Here is a 21775-nt window from a genome sequence, read left to right as displayed (position 1 = left end):
TAAAATTATTTGTTAGTATAGAATACACATTAAAATATAAAATACACATTAAAAACAAATTAAACTATACATATATTTATATAAAAATATATATTAACTGATTTTAATATATAAATAGCATTTTTATAACAAGAAACATTCTAATCTAGTGATAGTCAACATCTCTCAATGAACAAAAAATTAATTGCTACCGTAGCAAAAAGATAGTAACCGAATAATATAGTTCAAAAGGGTGACAATTTAATAAATAATTTTTAAAATAATAATATTTTAATTAAAAAAATTAGAATGATGAATTATGACTTTTAATTATTTATTTTAAAAAAATTATATGTACAGTGATATTATAAAAATTGTAAAACACATAGCGCCATTAGTACAAACGCTTTGTTAGGGTTTTGATATAGCGTCTTCATGAGTTTGTCACTCTTAGTCTTCTTTCTTGGTCTTTTCTCTTTCAAATTTTCTCTCATTTTCTAATTGCTTCTAATATTTTCTTTTCTTTTTTTTAACCATTCTATTTTTTCTTTCAAACTCTACTACAATCATTAACTACCCACTTTGTTTTGAATGGAAGGCAAATTCGCCTATTCCTATGAACTTTGTCAAATTTATAAAGTTTGCCGTATGCTTAAACTAACTTCAAATGCTTCAATTTATTCATAAAACAACTTCAAATGTTTGTTGGGAGAGTACTATTCTTACTATACCATTGTTTTCTGTATGCATGTACTACACACAATTAAATAAATAATAACTTAAACATATAATGTTTAAGAATACACATTTTTAAAAAATTAATATAAAAGTACAAAAATTTAATATCATGTCTAAATACATTTACTCTTATTTACTCCTTGCGAAGACAACGATAACATTATTGTTGTTGTCGCCAATAATATTAAAAAAAATCATGTTTATTGTCTGTTTAATATTCAACTTTTGAACTTCTCATTCCAAAAATTAAACTAGATTTTTTTAGAATTAAGAATTTTGGTCATAGAAAATGTTCTTCCTAAATTAAAGGCACAAATGTATATTTTTGATGAAGTTTGTCGAGGAATTCGATAAACTTTGGTTAATATGCTGAGTTCCCGAGAGAGACACGGTACTGAATTTTTGCCCAGAGATACAACGAACTTGCACCTTACAACAAAAATAATTAGATTCCAAAAAATAATCTCAAAGTAATTTTTCTGCAAAAATATTTTTTTTTGTTTATTCTTAAAACAATCCTAAATAGATATTACTCATCTCATAAACAAAATTAAAAATAAAAAGTTTTGGCTACTTTTTTCGTAACAATTAATCCGATTAATTAGGTAATTAATTAAAAGAACGACTCTTTTTATGATAATTTATTTTCCTCACCAACCGTTCATTCTATGAACCTTCATTCTCTTATACAAGAAGTCATCACACACAAACAAAAACACGCCCAATCTAAAGACGTCACCATCAACCCCCAAACAGGCGTTGCCGCCCGCCTCTACCTCCCACCAAACCCCGCCGGAAAACTCCCTCTCCTCATCTACATCCACGGCGGTGCCTTCTGCATCTGCTCCCCCTTCAATACCACCTACCACCGCCACCTCAACACACTCACCGCCGAGACCAACGCCGTCGTCGTTTCCGTCCACTACCGCCTCGCACCGGAACATCCCCTCCCCACCGCATACGACGACACATGGGAAGCCATACAGTGGACCGCCAAACACGCCGCCGTACACGGAGGCGGCCCTGAGCCCTGGCTCAACGACCACGCGGACTTCTCCCGCGTGTTCTTAGCCGGAGACAGCGCCGGCGCCAACCTTGCTCATAACATGGCCATGCGCGGTGCTGTCGAGGGTTTCGGAGGGTTCACCCTCGACGGCGTCGTTTTGATCCATCCGTACTTCGGTAACGACCAGAGAGACGAACTCACAGAATTTCTTTACCCTTCTTACGGAGGACTAACCGACCCGAAAATCCATCCGGAAAAGGATCCGAACCTATCGGGTTTGGGATGCAGGCGCGTGTTGGTTTTGGTTGCGGAGAAAGATTTCTTGAGAGAGAGAGGGAGGAGTTACTACGAAACGGTTAAGGGAAGCGCGTGGAGTGGGACGGTTGAGATGGTTGAAACTGAAGGAGAAGGACACGTGTTCCATTTGATGAACCCTTCTGCCGAAAAATCTGTGGACCTTGTTAAACAGATTGTTTCCTTCATTAAACAGAGCCAGTGCTAGAGACCCTGCCCTTTATTTTGTTTGTCCTAGCTTGATTATGAGTGAGACCCACAAACTTCAATGCCTTTTGGGTTGTTTCTTTTCCCTGTTTTTTGTGCTGTTATTTGGTATAGCAATAATAATAAATTGGGTGGTCAAATACTGAAATGTGATCTTCTATTTTTACCTTATCGGATATGATACGGTATACGGAAGTGTGAAATGAACTGATACTGAATACTGGTAGTTACTGCTCTATTTCCGTTAGTGGAATCTTGATATCCACGTTTATCGTCCTACATCTTGACTTTTCTTGGTATTCAAGTCTCATTATTCTTTTTCAGCTTGTTTTTCAAAATTCGCACTTATATTCTCATCTTATCTCGAGGGTTGAGCAAAAAGTTTTAATATCCCATGAAAAATTAACTGCTTTTCAACCTTTTTTTTTATGTGTTGAAAATTTTTTATTTTGGGATTCTTGTACCACCTTCTTTCGATTTTAACTTGCTTGTATTTGTATTTATTACTAGTTTTAACATAATTTGTAGTCGAAATTCACTTTAGTTGAAGAATCTATTTTAACATCGACCAATTCGTACATTCTGTATCGTGCTATCATATTTAAATATTGTGTGATTTGGTCTTATGATACTCCTTCAACTCGACTGTTGCGATACTTTTTCAACTCGACTCATATAATACAATTAACGTTTATATTAGTTGAACTTCATGACTGGTCGAAATCTTGTACTAACAAATTGTCTCTTAAAACTTATCTTTTCAAAACAATGAAATCTTTTCAACAAGTGAAATGATAAGTTTTATTTGATCACGTGCCTGTCACATGATGTCTTTTAAATTTCAAAAATTCAGAAAGACGGTTACAAAAAAATTGAAACGGCTCGCGCATTTTTCTAGGCTTATGCAACATTCCCTATGGACTTTAATGGGCCTTTCAATTTTAAACCCTTCATATTCTCTTAGGGATTTAGTTGCTTTTCTATTTTCATCATTTCCATCTTATTTTCATCACCATCCTTCGTTTCTTGAAGTACTTTTTCTCTTCTCCGAGATTTTCTTTCCATTTTCTCCATGGATTCTCAATCTATTCTTCATTCTATAGCAGTACTTCCACTGTCACTATAGCGTTCTCTTCTTCCACTACCGGGAACACCACATCGTCTTCTCTTCCTGTTTTTACTACTGCTGTTGTTGTAGCTACTGCTTTTGCTCCTAGCAAGGTTCTAAAAGCCGGACCGTCATTAAACTACTCTAGTCACTAGTTCACTAGTTTACTGGTCTAATCGGTTTAATTATGGTTCAACCGAAAAAATTATTTTATAATTAAATAATAAATAAATTATAAATAAACACTCTAAAACATAATTATAAATAAAACACTCTAAAGAATCATTGTCCAAGGTTTCTAATTTTGCTGACAAATAATTAAGTGCTATTAGAAAGTTTCTCTGGAATGCTTCTCCTTTTTCATTTACGGTCAAAAGCGAAGATAGCCGTTAAGTTTAAAGTTGCTTCCCTACCTCCAGCTAGATCAAATTGTAACCAAAATTCAGAACAAACAACAAAAAATAAAAACACAACAATTAAGAGAAAGGATTCAATTTTATTTTTATCTATTTTTTATTTTGTGCTAGAAACTTGAAATTATATTCCCTACTTTTGGCTAGAAAAACCATACATTTTTAATTGAGCAGCAAATGAAGCAATATAATTGAGCAAACCCATGATGCTGTTTCCATAATTCATGAGAAAGAGGAGATTTCATCGAAGGAAGTTAGTTAAATTGCTTCCGTTACAACCATTACCAGTTATTTATCTTCCCTTGCATTAAGATTAGCTGTATCATTCGAAATGGGAAGATTAGCAGCCAAATTATTATCCAGAGATGTATTATTATCAGCAAATTTTTCTTAGTTTATATTATTATTCATAATTGAAATCAATAAACCACCAAGACAGTCACAATCTAAGCAAAATTAAATCATAAAACTGTAAAACAAACACAATAACTCAACCACACATCACTAATCAATAATCACAACACATTCAAAATGAATAATCAGTAAATTACAAGTTCACAACACACAAAATAGCAACACAACAGAACCAAAGCTAATCAATAATCAAATAATTGTTTAAATGCGACAAGAACAATAAAAACAAACAACAACAATCAGTAACAATAAACACAACAGTGAACAATTAAATAAAAAAACACATGAATAACAAGAACTGTTCCATAATTACTGTAAAACAAAATAATCTAAATTACTCATAATAGAGAAACCTAAGAAAATCATTACTCATAACAAGAAAACTCAATAATATTCATTACTCATCATCAGTAACAAAAATCAGTCTGCAATTAAATCATTGATTATGAATGAACAAACTTAATTATATTGATTCAATAAACCTAAGAAACTCAAAACAGATATAAGCAAGAAATTACTTAGAAAAAAAAGAACAAAATAGAGATTTAGGGTTTCAGATGAGGGAGAGAGAGCTCAGATGAAGGCTAAACAGCGTTGGAAGCTCAGCCAAAATAGAGGCCGAAGCGTAGCAATAACAGTGGGCTGGAGCAAAAATGAGGGCTTGAGGTAAGCTTGACCAAGCGACGAAGAGGGAGCACCACAGCAGAAGCACGACAATACAGAGGCGGCGGAAGCTCAAAACAGATGCGGAAGCTCAAAACTGACGAGAAAGCGTGACGAGTAGATGAATTTTCATGACCATGGGTGCAGTGCGGACGGCGGCGGTGCAGATCATGACGGCGGTGGTAGTCGGCAACGATGACACAGCTTGAAGAAGAAAGCAAGGTTGGAGGCTAGGTTTTTTTGAGGGAGGGATTGAGAGAAGCATATGCATTGGTGATTGAGGGATAAAGGGAGGCTTCTTTTTATTTTTTTGGTTGAAAAGTGGAAACTGGCTGGGTCCCGATTCGGTCAGACTGGCCGGTTCTCAGCCAGTTCAGTAGTTTTTTGCCAGTTTTCTGATTGGTAGTTTTAGGAGGCTAACCTGACCGTGGTTACTGCCGGTTCTGAATTAGACCGGTCGGCCTGGCCCGTCCATTCTGATTTTTAGAACCATGGCTCTTGGTGGAACCTCCACTTCTCACATTTCTCCCTTGTAAGAAAAGGATGATGATGATGTTCAGGTCGTAGCACCTTCTCCTCTGGTGGCTAATGTGTCATAATTCTATAATGATGATGGCATTACGTAAGCTTCCAATCCTGATGTTGAGACCACTGAGATTTGGAGGAGCCAGGTATTTCTTTCATTCAAGGTCACAAATGTCTTATATTCATATTGGGGCCACTTTTAACTCAGGAACAAGTTGAATCTATCTTTTCTTTCTTCCCATCTCCCCCTAAATACATTCCTTGAATTTTTTGCAAAAATTTTAGGGCTACTTACTTTGCTAGTCGAGTCTTTAAAACTGCACCCCCTAAGGAGTCTAGCTCTTTGTTCTTGACTTAGATTTTGAGACTATCTTTGACCCATAAACCTTTATGGAAGTCATTTGGAATTGTTTCTGCTCTTAAGTTAGCCACTTTTGACTTGTCTTATACTGCACCTCTCTTAGGGTGTTTGTGTTTTTGGTGCCTAGCCACTAATAACTTTGATTTTCCTTATGGAATGATGGGCTCGACCTTGATGGAAGTTTTTTCCGTGACTGGCATTGCTCCTGACGGAGATGATGCATGTTGGGCTACTGAATACCCAAATGCTATTTTCGATATACTGAATACCCAAATGCTGTTTTCGATATAAATTTTGACTCGGCGTTTGTGTCGGGTTTTATTCAAAATAACATAGGGTCTGAGAGTGACCCTATTGCTGAAAGTGAATGATAAACCCATATTTTATGGTACATTTTGGATTGAAAAGAGTGAATTTTATCAACTTATCTTACATTTATTCATTGAAATAGCATAGTTTTGTGAATTTCTCTTAATTGTGCTTAATGATTAAAAACATGCTTTTTAGGCCCTTAAATTGCTAAATTTAATTCACTTATATTCCATTCGATGCCTTGATGTATTTGTTGAGTGATTTCAGGCTTAGAAGGCAAGGATGGCTTGAAGAATTGAAGAAAAAACATGTAAAAGTGGAGAATTCATAAAGAAATGAAGTTTTGGAAATCTTCCAAGGCATGCATATGCATCTTTTGGAAAATCGCTAATTTGCGAGTACGCATGTCTCATGCGTATGCATGATTGTCAGCACGTGATTACTTAAGTAAACACGTGGGTCGTGATTTCAAGCCAATTTTGGGCCTAATCTAACTCATTTATGAAGCATTTGAAGGCATGACCATGGGGGATCAACCAAGTAGTCATAGAATACTTTAGAACCATGTTTTAGGATAGAATTCTAGAGAGAGAAACTCTCTCTTCTCTCTAGAATTTATGGTAGTTTTAGGTAAAATTCTCGTGAATGTAGATTTTAATTCTTGTTCTTGTGTTGTTCTCTTTACATTTTCTTATTCTATTGTCTCAATTTGCCTAGTTTCTCTTGTTAGTTTCTTTATTTTGTCTATTTTAGTTTATGAACAATTGTTGAATTTCACTTTTATTTAATTCAATTTCATGTTTTCATGTCCTTTGATGTTTGTTTTAGTTGCTATTATTTTCTTGCTTTGGTTAATTATAGTTTTTATAATTCTTGTATTTTATGATGTTTGCCTTTATTGCATTCTAGGTATTTGATAAAATATTTCCTTTGATTGTGGAGAAGATTTTTCCATTCTTGGCTTGGGTCTGTAACTTGGGTGATCTTAAGTTACTAATGTCCAGGTTGATTGATAATTTAGAGATTTTAATTAATCTTGTTTCCATTGACGCTAGTCTTTCACTAAGTTAATTAGTGAGTTGGCTAGGAGTAATGGATTAGGATTAGTTAAGCCCATTTGACTTTCTTCTGATGTTGGGGATGACTAAGTGGGTTCGCTTTTTGTAATTATCATATTATGGTTATTAACAAGGAAAGTGATCCTTAACCATCAACTCTTGCCAAGATATTTCTTGGTTGATTTCCTTAATTATCTTAGTTTAATTGCTTTTAATATTTAGTTATTGTTTATTTATTCAATTTCTTGCTATTTACATTTCCATTTGTTTCTATCAAACCCCTATTTTCATAGCCAATAATTGAGCACTTGATTGCAATTCCTACGGAGCACAACCTGCGATTTCGCTGCTGGTTATTTTGGTTTGTATTGTGACATTCTTTTAAACTTTGATCAGGCTGGTTATCGGATTAGGACTATACTTACGATGAAATTCTTCTGTAAAAATTCTAAACCGACATCTAGCCTGCATCAAGTTTTTGGCGCCATTTCCAGAAAATTGTAATGGTGTTATGATGCGCCACTATTCCGTGGTACATTTTGTGCGTAATCTAGAGGATTTCATCAACTTCCTTCACACTTATCCACATAAAATGCATGGTTTTATGTTTCCTTCCTAATTTCACTTAATGGTTGAAAACATGCTTTTTAGCCCCTAAATGAGCTATATTTTTTTATCTCCCTTTATTACCATTCGATGCCGTGATCTGTTTGTTAAGTGATCTCAGAGCTTATAGGGGGCAAGAATAGTCTAGAAGAGGGAAAGGAAGCATGCATAAATGGAAGGAGCATAAAAAATGGAGCTTTGGAGCACGAGCATCGACGTGCATACGCAGACGACGCACATGCGTGGAGAGCTGGATCTTGAAATTGGCGCGCGAAAAGGGATGCATATGCATGATTGGCCAGAACTCTCATCGACGCGTACGCACGCTTGACGCGTATGCATGGATCGCAAAAGACTATCGACGCGTACGCGTGGAGCGCGCACGTAACCTCTTTAATGAAAATGTGCCTGGCGATTTCAGAGAAGCTCTTGGCCCAATGCTGAGTGAAGTTCTGGTGGGAAAAGGTTAAAAGAACCAAGGGTTGAAGGGGATTGACTCTTTTCACACATTTAGATATTTTGAGAGTTAGTTTTTGGAAGTTACACTTTTTAGAGAGAGAGACTCCAACTTCTCTCTAGGTTTTTGGCTTTCCCAACTCCAATTGCACTTGGATCTTTTGGTTAGATCTGAATTTGATTCAATTTTACATTGTTCTAGTTGTATATCCTCTTCTTCTAATCTCAAACTAGTGTTTTTGTTGTTCTAGCATTGTGGATCTTGGACCTAGACCTTGTTACTTTGATTTCTATTAATGCATTGAGAAATTTCATGATTCATTGTTGTTAATTGTTTGATTGTTGTTAATTTCTTGCAATAGATAGCTTTAATTCAATCTCCTTTCTCAATTTCATGATGTCTTCCATTATTGCTCACTAATTGTTTGAGAAAATGTCAACTATAGCTATGGAGTAGAATTTCACTCTTGGCTTAGGGGTTGGGTAATTGGAGACACTTGAATTGTCAAAGTCATTTGTTGAATGGTAATTGGAAAATTGCTAATTGATTTGAATGACACTAACTCTAGTCTCTCCCTAGGATTAGACTAGGACTTGTGGACTCAAATTGATTATCTCCGCTTGACTTTCCTTCATAGTTAGAGGTTAACTAAGTGGAGCAATAACCAATTGATGTCACAATTGATGGAGTTAATAATGATAGGACTTCCAATTCTCAACCCTAGCGAAGGTTTTCTATATTGATTGATTGTTATTTATTCTTGCTTGATTTTAAATTCTTGTGTCCCTTAGTTTCAATGTTATTTGTTCATTACTTTTATGCAAGCTTGTTTACATTTCTCTTACTCAACCTCAAACACCAAGAGAACTCCTAACCAATGATGTGCACCTTAGGGCAACTCCTAAGGAGAACGACTCGAGATTAATACTCTCGATTATTGATTTGAATTGTGGACACACACTTTCTTTGTTTGATGCGTTATATTTTGTTGGTTTAGACTATACTCACGACCATGATTTTGAAAACCAGACCGGACCGGCCAGTTGAACCACTTCAACTGGAAACTGGCAATGCAAGCGGTCCGATCCTCCTCCTATAACCGCTCGGAGAAAACCGGTGGAAAACCGTCGAACCGGCCAAGAACCGGCCGGTTGGGCCAGACCAATAACCGGCCGGTTCTCCCAAAACGATGCCATTTTCTAACTTGTTTTTCTCAAAAAAAAAGAAAACCCGATCCACTCGTGAACCCCCCTTTCCCCCATTCATTCATCTCACTCTGATCTCCATTGCCGCCGAACCTTAGCCTTCTGAAGCAAAGGAACCCCGAACCCTAGCCCTCCATCATCACCGCCATTCTGAGGTCGTCAGCGCCGCCACCGTCCTCAGCACCACTGCTTCTTCCTCTTCCCTGCTTCTTCCTCGAACCCAGGTGAGTGCTCCTCGTCTTCATCTTCTCTGAATTTCTTCTTCAATTTTGGTTCCATATTTCTTCAATTCTTCTAGGGTCTTGGCTTGAAGTTTGGTTCTTCAATTCTTCTTCTTCGGTCTTTGTTCTTCGGTCTTTTTTATATGTATTGTTCTGATTGTTGTGGAAATTTGTATGTATGGATTGGTTGCTAATGCTGGAAAGTGGAAACTGACTTTGTTATGTCATTTGTATCAACCAGAGTCCAAAACACCTAATATTGTTGTTTTAGTGTTTTGCTGTTTTGTAACTGTTACTTTGTTTTAGTCCAGAACACCTAATATGTTGGAAACTTACTCTGTTATGTAATTGTTACTCCGTTTTAGTGTTTTGTTGTTTTGTTAAAGCTGGAAACTTACTCTATTTTGCAATATTATTGAACGTTGTAGGCAGAATTTAGATATGGTTTCGTTAATTTCATATCTGTTTTTAATTGTGTTGTGGCTCCTGCTTTAGGTTAAGAACATGATTGAAATTTAGATATGGTTTTGTTATTAGAATGAATGGTTGAAATTGTTGGTTAAATCATTGATTTCGTGTTGTTGAAATTGTTGATTAAAATGGATTTGTTATGCTGATGTTGTCATTTTTTAATTTTTAAGTATGATGTTTCTGAATTTTTGTTGAAATAGTTATTGATTTCAGGGTTTAGAGTGATTATTTGTTGCTGGTATTTAACTTTTGTTGTTGTTGCTTTTTTCTTTCTGGCTCTGTTAAGTTGCTACATTCAAACTTGTGCATTGGGCTGTTTATCTTCACTTGCAATAACAAAAAGCTTCTCATTTGATGATCCATTAACTACCTTATTTTCTGGTACCATTCCTTTTGTTATGGCTTTAGCTGAAGAAATTGGAGGGGCTAGATGAGGAGATATTGATGCCTCAGAAGACACCACCACCATCAACATATCCTTGTTACTTGAAGGTTTTTTTAGCATAATAGTTGAAATCACAATCATAATTATATAATATGTTTAAATAATTATCCCAAAAAAAAGAAACTCACAAGAACATCTTAAGGTTTTGATGATTGATAAATATTTAAGTTGACATTTAATATTTGATATTTCTTTATACTATTTAACTTGAGTACGGTTTTTTCGATTGAACCACTGGTTAGACTAGTGAACCAGTGAACCAGTAGCTAGAACGATTTGATGATCGGTCCAGTTTTCCGAACTTTGCTCACGACACAATTCTATTGGAAAATTCTATACCAACAAAATATAGCTCATCATGTTATATTATTGACTATTGTGAATATGTGAATAGTGTGAATACCTTACTTTTTGGTTATTTCTTGGTTTTTGCTAGTAGTTAGGAGTTTGTTTTTTCTTTGATTTTTGATATTCTTTGTTTTGATTTTCTCTCTTCCTTATGAATTCTCATCCTTTTGGCTTTGGGTATGGTTGTGGCGATTTTGTAGGAAATAGCAATTCTAATGGCGATTTTCAAAAAAAAAAAATCCAAGTCATGCGTATGCATGACGTCCCATCCAGAACTAAATTAATTTTGTGCATACACCATGCGTACACATAAAGACCACTCTCATACGCACTCATGCGTACGGATCCCTAATGCGTACACACAACATCCTTTCCACCTCTAAGTGAAGTACGAACCCTATTTTGCACCCCACTCTTCCCTTTCTCATTTCTTTCTCATACATTCTCTTCATCAACATTCACTATCCACTACCATCTCCACCCACCTCCAGTGACTCACGTCCACCACTTCTGGCTTCGACGACATTATAGCGCTGTAGCACGCCTCTCATTTCTTCTCTGTTTTAATCATATTTTTTTTTCTTGCAATTTCTGTTTTGTTAGTTTTATTTTCTGTTTTAGTAGATTAGGTGGTTAAGATAGGTTAGATTTGGTGAAAAGTGTTGGATTATTAATCTCATTTGCTGCTTCTGCTGAAAAATTGTTGCTGATTATTGGCATGATACTATTTTAGCATTGTTGTTGTTGATATTCACTATTGGATTGAGATTGAGGTTATAATTTATTGCTTGGTATTGAAATCTGAATGTTAAATATTATGCATACCAATTGTCAGTGACATTGCCTTCAAGAATGTTGTTGGATTTCTTTATTGCATGTTATAGCTAGCCACCATGTAATTTGAATTCATTATGTATTATTAGGAAATTGTATATAGTTGATGCAATTTTTGTTAAGTGATGCTTGCTTCTGTTGGTTTTTATTTACATAACCAGTTGATGCATTGAGATTGTGGAATTGTGAAATTGGATTGTAAGCTTACCTAGTGATATCTTTTTGGGCTTTTTAAGCTATGTGGACCATGCTTGCTATGTGATTGATTTCAACTTATATCCCTCTTTTACTAAGTTGTATAGCACCCATGTTCCCCACTCTATGTAAATTAGGTGTTGCAAATAAACTTCAAAGTATGTCATTGATTGATGTGTGAGTTCCATATTTTCTTTGGTTCATTAAATTCTTTTTCACATCAACCAGTTTCCATTCATTATCCATTTCATAATTGCTTGATTTTTACTTGAGTGTTTTCATGCTTCCTTATTACTTATTTGTTTGTCTTAACCTACAAGTTTTCTTTAAAGTATCTCAAGCACACTAGAAGTGCATACGTCTTTTGTGTAATTGTGACATAGCTTTCAATGCTAGTGTGTGAGTTCTAAACCACGTGCAAACTTAGAAGTCACACACTTATTTTCATCAATGTCACACACTGATTAATTGCACTTCATTTTAGTGCTTATTACGTCATCCTAACAGTCTATGTTTCCTTGTCTTAGATTTTACTTGTCTTACTATATTCTTTTCTTCATGGATGAGTCATCATAAGCGACAAAGGAAGCAGAAGAAGGAACATGTCGCAATGGATAGACTAGGGCAAAAACTCTTCTTCAATTGCAGCAGCCAGATGATCCACCAGCTGAAGGTGGAAATCCATAAAGTCTCCATATCCCTTGGCTCATTATTGAATGCACGGAGGATCGTGCAAACTTCTAATCCCAAACACTTTCACATTTTATTTTTTTTTGCTATTACTATGTCTTTTAGAATTCTTAGTTGCATTTTTCTTGATTTGTATATACATCTCTTGTTGTGTGCCAATGAATATGGGATAATATATTCTAGGTAATTTTCTCTATATGCATGAGATGATCGAGATTAGTATAGAATCGGAAAAAGAATTGAGAATTTTAATTTTCATCCAGCCACTTGACGTTAAGATTTTTGCTAGTAAAGAATTTTATAAAAATAGTTGCGTTGTAGATATAGTTTCTAAACCAACAAAAATCCCTTCGTGCAAACGTTTTGGTTGTCACAAGTAACAAACCCCTTTAAAATTGATAACCGAGTATTTAAACCTCGGGTCGTCTTCTCAAGGAATTGCAGGGAGGTATGTTCTTATTATTGGTTATGAAAAAGTGTGTTTTGGGGTTGAGAGTGAGGAATTTAAATGGCAATTAAAATAAATAAATACTGTAAAGCAAACCCTTTGGCAAGGTATGAGAAATTGGAAGTCCAGACTTAGTTATTCTTCAATAATAATGAAAGTTGAATCTTAATTCCACTTAGTTGACCTTTGCTAAAGCAAAGGAAAGTCAAGGGACTAATTAATTTGACCTTCGAATCCTATTTATTTCCTAAGAAAAGGTTGGAATTATTGAAGTTCAGTTCAATTAGCAAAGATAACTGTTATCAATTATGTTGAGCTAAGATAACTCCTGAGTTACTGATTTCTTAACCAAGACCAAAAAGGGAAAAGTAAATTAATTCTACTGGAATGAAAATGTTTTCAGATTGGGAATAATCAATGGCATAAATGAAAGAAGGCAATATTAAACTGAAATACCTCAAATAACATTAAATAAGAAAATCATCATGAATGTGGCATAAGCCAAATAGGCAACATAACTAATATAAGCATTAAAGTATCTGAAAATAAAAAATAAATATAAAGTAAAAGAACATTGAACCTGGGATCGAGAGTCACTCCTAAAACTAAGAGAAGTTCTAAATCCTAATCCTAAAGAGAGAGGAGAGAACCTCTCTCCAACTAAACCTAAATAATGAAAAGTAACTAAAAATTCGATTCCCCTTGAATGGATGCATTCCCTCACTTCATAACCCCTGGTCTATGCCTTCTGGACTTGGATTTGGGCCAAAAAGTGCTTCAGAATCCGCTATAAGCGTTTTCTACAATTTCTGGTGCGTGGCCTCTGTCACGCGTCCGCGTGGGTCACACGGTCGTGTCAATTGGAGTTTTCCTTGTCGCACAGTCGTGTCAGTCATGCGGCCGCGTCATAGGTGTTCTTCTTTAGGCGTGCGGTCGCGTCAGTCATGCGGCCGCGTCGCTGCTTCTTTGCGCTTGGCATGCGGCCGCGTCGTCCATGCGGTCGCGTCGCTGCCAGTTTCTTCACAAACTCCGTTTTATGCTTTCCTTCCATTTTTGTATGTTTCCTTTTCCATCCTTTAAGTCATTCCTGCCTAAACAATAGCATGTCCTCATGCTATATCCAAGGTAAAAAGTAAGGTTGAAGTGGTGGAATGCCATGCAATGCAATCTAATCTAAATGCAACTACCTAAATGAGTCATGCAATCCTAATTTTATTCACTCATATATAAAGCTTACATGTAGTTAAATCAATTCACATTCTCAAGGAATCATATGTACATAGCCAACCTTGAATCATGTTAAAGCACTTTTACACTTGAGATGGGAAGAAAAATGTTTTATAAACTTGCAAGACAATTAACAAATTAAGCATAGATATATGTTGATGAGTTATTGAACCCTCACTGGATTTTATGTTTACTCTCTAATCACTCAGTGTTTATTGGGTTAATCACTCTATTCTTCTTTTAATCCTTACTTTCTATAACTTTGTTCTTCATCTAACCAATCAACAATTACAAAATATAGACATACCAAAAATCATGAGGTCTTTAATTAAGGTAGTAATGGGCCAAAGGTAAAGGTAAGGGTATATGTATAAGGCTAAGTGAGCTAATAAGTGAATCCTTAATTAGTCTAAGATCTCACCTAACATACATAATTTCTAAAGTAAAGCTTCTTTACCTATTTTCCCATATTTTTTTCCCACTTTTTATGTTACATGCTCATGTTGTAATTTTGTCCCATGTGCATTGCTTTATTTTACAATTGAGGAATTCTTTTGTATCCCCTTTATTCAAATACTGAATTATAAATTTTTTTTAATGCACATGGTAATTCACATATTTTGATTTCACATGAGCATGCTTCCCAAAAATTTTATTTTGAATTATTTCATTCTTTTCAACTTCCTACCCTTTGTTTTTATCATCCATGTTCCCAATAGGTTTTCCACACTTAAATAATTACACAATTTCTATCTTAAGCTAACCAAGGATTCAACTTAGGATTTTAAATTTGTTTTTCTGCTTAAGGCTAGTGTTGTGGTTTATAAAATAAGAGGGAATTAAAGGCTCAAGGGGGCTAACAAGGGTGACGTAAAAGGTAGGCTAATTTTGGGATAAGTAAGCTAGAATCAAACAATGCCTCAATCACTTTCTTGGTATGTATCTATATTCTATAACTGGACATATAGATTAAAACAAAGTAAAGAACACCAGAATAAAAAAAGAAGGATGGAACACACAGGAATAAAATATTATGGTTTAAATGTAACCATACAATTAAGCTCAAAACTCACAGGCTGTATGTTCTCAAACTCATAAATCATATATCACTTAAGTATGTCATGCAAGTAGAAATCAAGAGTTCCCATTATACTCAATGTAAAATATATTTAATGGCTTTAAAGTTTTAGTGTTCCTCCTTGATGAAATGTTCTTTACTAACTAACATGTAATGCTATATATACAAGGTGTGGATTGTTTCTATTCTGTTAAAGTCTCTAGCTTACTTCCTTTTTATTTTCAATCAAGTCAACTATCATATACTAAAAAGGGTAAACTATACTAATTAATCCACTTAAAATAAAACTAGTAAACTAATGTGCAAATCAAGCTAAAATATCAAAAATAGTATACATATAGCTCAAAGTGCGAAATGCAAAAAGCACAATAAAAAGCAAAAAGAGAAAAATATGCAAAAATACAGAAAATGAACAAAATAAGTGAAAGTTTGTAGTGGTTCACCAAAATAAAGATATGCCAGAGATGGCAACCTCCCCACACTTAAATAATAGCATCGTCCTCGATGCTCACTCAAGCTGGGTGTGAAGGAGTGTCATCTCTAGAAGGATGGGTAGTTGGAGTCTCTGTGGGGGTGGTCTGATGATCTGGCTGCTGCAGAGGGGGTGCTGACTGGATAGGAATCTCGGGATCCGCAGCCTGGATCTGATGTAGGATCTCCTGCTGTGGTGCAGCCTGCTCTGTGCCTGCCTGCATAGTCTCTCTCTGTGGATGGGTCTCCTCCTCGTGCTCATCCGCCTCCTCCTCAGATGGCTCTGATGGTGTGTCAGGCTCGGAGGGGATGTCGCCGCCAGATCGTATCAACAGCTTCAGGTGCTCATAGCGTCGCCGGCTGCGACGCTCAGATCTCTCATACCGGTGCCAGTTGCGGCGCTCCATCCTGTCTAGCTGCTGAAACAAGCGGTGCACTAGGTGATAAACTGGCTCTGAGGCAGGGGGAGGTGTAGTAGTGGTAGCAGGGGTAGCTGTGGAGGAAGAAGGACCAGCAGAAGGTGTGGCTGTCTCATCAGTAGCAGTGAAGGGTGGGGGTCTGTAGCCTAAAGCTAGAAAGTTCCTACTGTGAGGAATAATCTTCTTGCAGTCTGCAGCCGGTGGCTTCTCATCGGCATCCTCCCAAGGCACGTCAGCTCGACGGCCCAGCTGTATAACCAAATAGGGAAAGGGAAGAGTGCCTCAGACGTGGACCCTGGCCATGTAGGACCGGATAAAGCGTGGCAGATACAGGTCCTTACCCTCCATCACACACCAAAGGAGGGTGATCATAGCGGCCGGTATCACGGTCTCATGGGTACTCGGCATAACATAGTTGCTCAAGATCTGGTGCCATAGCCGAGCCTCATCATTTAAGTAAATCCGCTTGATTCCCTTAGACATGGTGGTGTCCTGACCCAATTCCCATGGAATAGTCGGGTCAAGGGCAATTCTCGCCTTGACTGCATCCCAATAAAATCACATAAAGCGCATGTCCTCTGATAAACCACTAATTTATGGTTTATCTTGTGCTTAATTGAGTGGATTTTATCAACTCTTTACCCACTTATTCATACTATTTGCATGGTTTTACATTTTCCTTCCAGATTTTGTGCTATGATTAAAAACATGCTTCTTTGGTCTTATCTTTGTTAATATTAATCCTCTTTTATTACCATTAGATGCCGTGATATGTGTGTTAAATGATTTCAGGGATTACAGGGCATGAATGGCTTGGAGGATGGAAAGGAAGCATGTAAAAGTGGAAGGAATACAAGAAGTTGGAGAAACTGCTAAGCTGTCCAGCCTGACCTCTTTGCACTCAAACGGCTATAACGTTAGCTACAGAGGTCCAAACGATGCGGTTTCAATTGCGTTGGAAAGCTAACGTCTGGGGCTTCGATTTGATATATAATATGTCATACTTGCCCTGATGCTAGACGAGGCGAACGCGTGATCCACGCAGACGCATCGCAGCTGTGAACTTCAATCCGCGCGGCCGCGTGAGCGATGCCTCTGCATCACTTGCCCGCGACCTGTACGGACCAGAAAGCGCTGGAAGTGACTTCTGAGCTGTTTCTGACCCAGTTTTCGGCCTGAAAAACACAGATTAGAGGCTATAAAGTGGGGGAATGCATCCATTCATCAACATGCTTTTCATAATTCACTTTTCATGTTTTAGATGTAGTTTTTAGAGAGAGAGGTTTTCTCCTCTCTCTTAGGATTTAGTTAGAGTTTTTAGAAATTAGGATTTAGGACTTCTCTTAGTTTTAGGAGTGACTCTCAATCCCAGGTTCAATGTTCTTTGTATTTATTTATTTTCAATGTTTCATGTTAGATTGATTTTCTTAATTAATGTTATTTGAGATATTTCAGTTTATGAATGTTTTATTTATGAATGCTTTTTATTTAATTTAGATATTTTTCCTTTTGGCTTTGGTTGATTAATTGGTGACTCTAGAGTTATCAAACTCATTGTTGATTGAAAATTGGATTTCTTCATTTCATTAATTCAAGTTCCAATAACTCTGACTTTTCCCAAGGAAAGACTAGGACCTGAGGAATCAAAATTAATTCATCCACTTAACTTACCTTCATAGCTAGAGGTTAATAAAGTGGGAGAAAAATCCAATTCTCATCACAATTGATAAGGATAACTAGGATAGGACTTCCAGTTCTCATACCTTACCAAGAGTTTATTTTACAGTTGTTATTATTTTATTTTAAGTGTCATTCAATATACCTTTTACCTTAATCCAAAACCCGAAACATACTTTTGCATAACCAATAATAAGAACATACCTCCCTGCAATTCCTTGAGAAGACGACCCGAGGTTTAAATACTCGGTTATCAATTTTAAAGGGGTTTGTTACTTGTGACAACCAAAACTTTTGTACGAAGGGATTTCTGTTAATTTAGAAGCTATATCTACAACGCGAATATTTTTATAAATTCTTTACTAGCAAAAATCCTAACGTCAAAAATGGCGCCGTTGCCGGGGAATCGCAAACCTGTGCCTTATTATTGGTTACTGTAAATATTTTTCAAAAAAAAAATTTCCTTTTTAATTAGTTTTTGTGTTTATTATCTCTCACTACTATGAACTCTCACCCCTTTGGCTATGAGTCTGGTTATAATTATGTTGCAGGAAGAGGAGATTATAATGACAACATGCACCATGGTTGGAACAATCAAAGATGGGAGGAGCCAGAAGGATTTGATCAACCCTCATGGCAACAACCACCTCCAATGGACTATCAACAACCATTATGTGATTCATATCAAGGCAATGGCTATGGTGAGCACTCTTTGGACTACCAACAAGACCCACCATATGCCTATGAACCCCCTCCTCCTCAATATAATTTTGAACCACCATACTCACAAGCCCCTTTCTACCATTCACCTCCATATGACCCTAACTCTCAACCACCATACCAACCACCTTATGATCCATATGAACCATATATAGAACCACCCCAATTCCAACCCCATTACTCCCAAGAACCACCACTTCAATATTCACCATCTCCATATCCATCAATCCAAGAGCATTATGATCCTACTTATGATAGCCGAGCGTGACAAGAATCAACATATCATCTCATGGAAACATGTGCAAAACTTCAAGCAACCATTCGCCAACTGGAGCAAGCGATAATTCAATTAGCTTCCTGACGTTCGGACACTCAAGAAACCCCTATGGCTTCATGTGGACAATCTAATGAAGAACGCAGCATGAAGGAGATACTAGAAACTCTAGTGAACGGTACGGAGCATGACTTTGTACTGGAACAAGTGGAGGAAGCCAGAATTATTGAAGAAGAAGAAGTGGTTGAAGACTTAGGAGATGCAGAACCTCCATGGGAAAGTCCAGTCATAGAACCCCCTTCCAAGACGTTTGAAATTGATGCTGAAGAGGGTGTACAACCTCCAAGGCATATCACAGTTGAAGACTTGGAAGAGGTTGATCAAGAGATGGAGATTCAAGAAGAAGAAGCACAACCTCCCATGCCCTTGGAAAGCAATGAAGAGGAGGTTGAATTGGAAGAGAGCTACCAAGAGGAAGAGGTTGAAATTGAAGAAGCTTGCAAAGAGGTGGTAGTTATCAGAAAAGAGCACAAGGGAGTAGAGCTTGCAATTTCATTAAAAATACCTCCCCCTAAGTTGCCATCATCCTTCACAACATTCAAGTGGGTAAAATTCATATCCCTTAGCTTTCTAATTCCACTTGAATATGGGCTACGGGAGATGGATGGTCAACTTAGAGCTCTTTGTGGCATTAAGAGTAAGAGGAAGATGGTCAGTGTTAAGAATTGTCCTGCAAGGTTCATTATGGTTGGAAGCTTTAAGTTTAAACGCAAAGGTTGGTGTAAAGCTCAACTGAATGGGTCTAAGAAGTTGTTTGGCCGCTTTAGTGAGAATCAGATTGCCTGCCACCCAGATGGAATCATAATGATCAACAAGAAGACGGGTGCAAAGGCAAGGTCTGGGACCCCGGAATCCATTCTACCAATCACCACTCTTGGGGCCTTGTCACTTGCTTTAACTTGCTTGAAGGCTTTCTGCGCCTAGTTTGGATCCTGGAGGCTATTGGAAGTACAAACATTGGTGGGGATTCCTGGATCAATACAAGCACAAGCCACCCTTGTAGGAAGCTCATCAAATGTCCAACTTAAGGACTATAACTAAAAGTTCTAGGTGGGAGACAACCCACCATGGTATGATCGTTCATTTTGCAATTTTAATTTTATTTAGTTTTGTTTGTTTTTGAGATTTATTTTATTTTATTGAACCTGGAATCATGCATAGCATTCACATTAAGCACTGCATTTGCATCTGCATATTGCATTAAAAAAATGGAAAAACACGCACGCAACGCGGCAGCGTCGCTGATGCGTCCGCGTCACTTGTGCGTTGGGAAGAAAAGAATTGAACAGAGAGTCACGCGAGAGCGTGGCTGGAGGCGCGCCTTTAGCATACTTTCACCCCACGCGACCGCATCATGTGGAACTTTGGCCTCCCACGCGACCGCGTCACCCACGCGGCCGCGTGCCATGAAAATCGACGTCAAAAAGGTGCATGGCCGAAAGTTGTGCTGGAATTGGGCTGGACTCGTGCTAGAAGCCCAAGCCCTCCCACGTGAACGCGTGCCCTATGCGGCCGCGTCGTCTTTCAAAAATGGCCATCCACGCGATCGCGTCACCCACGCAATCGCGCCACCTAAAATTTGGCAAAAATAAGATTTTGAACAGAGAGTTGTGCGAGCGCGAAGCTGCCCTCGCGCTAGTAGCATAAACCGTGTCACGCGACCGTGTGACCGACGCGACCGTGTTTATTAACTTAAAGCGCAAGTCACGCGACCGCGTGCCCCACGCATCCGCGTCGCTTGCGTCGCACAACTTATCCTAATTTGCCAAATACCTTATCTTTTCTCCCCCAATCCTAATTTTTCCTCCCTCCTTTCTTACTTACTTCTTCTTCTGTTCTTTCCCTTCTCATTCTTCTTATCTTTTATTTTATTTAATACTTTCATTCATTGCATATTTTTATTTTTCTAAATTTATTATTTTACCATCGGTGTTCAAATGTTCTTATTCAACTGTTACATCTCTTCTGGTATTTTCTTAGTGCTTAGTGACTTGTTTAATTCTGATTGAGTAATATTATTTAAATCAATGCCAATCTTTTATATCTGTATTACTTTTGCATTGACATGAATTTATATTATCTCTCCTTCTCCTCTCTCTTCCCCATTGTTGTACATTTTGTACCACTGGCATGCCATGGCTTCTATTGTTTTCTCACTTACATGTTGTAGCTACCATGTAATTGAGACCCTTCTTATTTGGCATTAACCTACCCATACTGTATTTATTTTCCTATCTTTATTTCTGGGTTACTCTTCTTCCTTTTTTCCTTCAGGATGGCCACCCGGAAGAGAACCGGAAGACGTTCACATGGGGAGACAGGCAAGTCCATCTGCACAATCTTTGGAGTAAAGCATCAGTTGAAACAACCCGTCCACCTGCACATCTCAGCATGCATCGAGGACGGTGCAATCTTTAAGTGTGGGGAGGTCGATACCGATCTCCGTGGGTTAGTACTTTTCTGTTTCAACACCAATGTTTAAATTTTCTTTGTTAAATTAGTTGCTGCATTTGCATGTATTGCATGTTTATTTGATTTTGTGCATTTTGTTACTAATTGGTTGAAGTAATATTTTCTTTTTCAAGAAATCTTTATAGTATTTCACTATTTTAAATTGAAAATTTTTTGTTAAACTTGTTTGAAGTTGTATTTGGAAAATGGTTTTTGAGCCAAAGAACACATAACCTGTGAGATTTTAAGCTTATTTACATGGTTACATTATTTAACCATAAATTTTTATTCTTGTGTGTTTTCTTCTCTATAATAGCAATCTTTGCTTTGTTCCATTCTATATGTCCATTATTTAGTGTATTTACATGCTTGCATATGATTGAGGCCATTGTTTGATTTG

General features: G+C 37.0%; 2 protein-coding genes across 2 annotated transcripts; one reads left to right on the top strand and one right to left on the bottom strand.

Moving 5' to 3' along the window:
• Nucleotides 1-1434: 1434 nt before the first annotated feature.
• On the top strand, nucleotides 1435-2503 carry LOC107470029 (probable carboxylesterase 2; the record flags this gene model as incomplete). The annotated part of the gene is given in 1 exon segment (XM_021132594.2): nucleotides 1435-2503. A coding segment is annotated over 1 exon segment (791 nt), but the record flags the coding sequence as incomplete, so codon positions are not given.
• Nucleotides 2504-15815: 13312 nt separating this feature from the next.
• Nucleotides 15816-16676, bottom strand: LOC107470023 (uncharacterized). The gene is made up of 2 exons (XM_016089411.1): nucleotides 16581-16676; nucleotides 15816-16442 (listed from the first exon to the last, which is right to left on the bottom strand). Exons 1-2 carry the CDS (start codon nucleotides 16674-16676, stop codon nucleotides 15816-15818), a joined length of 723 nt encoding a protein of 240 aa, XP_015944897.1.
• Between the last annotated feature and the right edge of the window lie 5099 nt (nucleotides 16677-21775).

Source organism: Arachis duranensis, chromosome 10 (assembly GCF_000817695.3).
Source record: "Arachis duranensis cultivar V14167 chromosome 10, aradu.V14167.gnm2.J7QH, whole genome shotgun sequence".
NCBI classification, from domain to species: domain Eukaryota; kingdom Viridiplantae; phylum Streptophyta; class Magnoliopsida; order Fabales; family Fabaceae; genus Arachis; species Arachis duranensis.
Note: the sequence above shows the minus strand (reverse complement) of the source record. Positions and strands in the feature narration are given on the sequence as shown.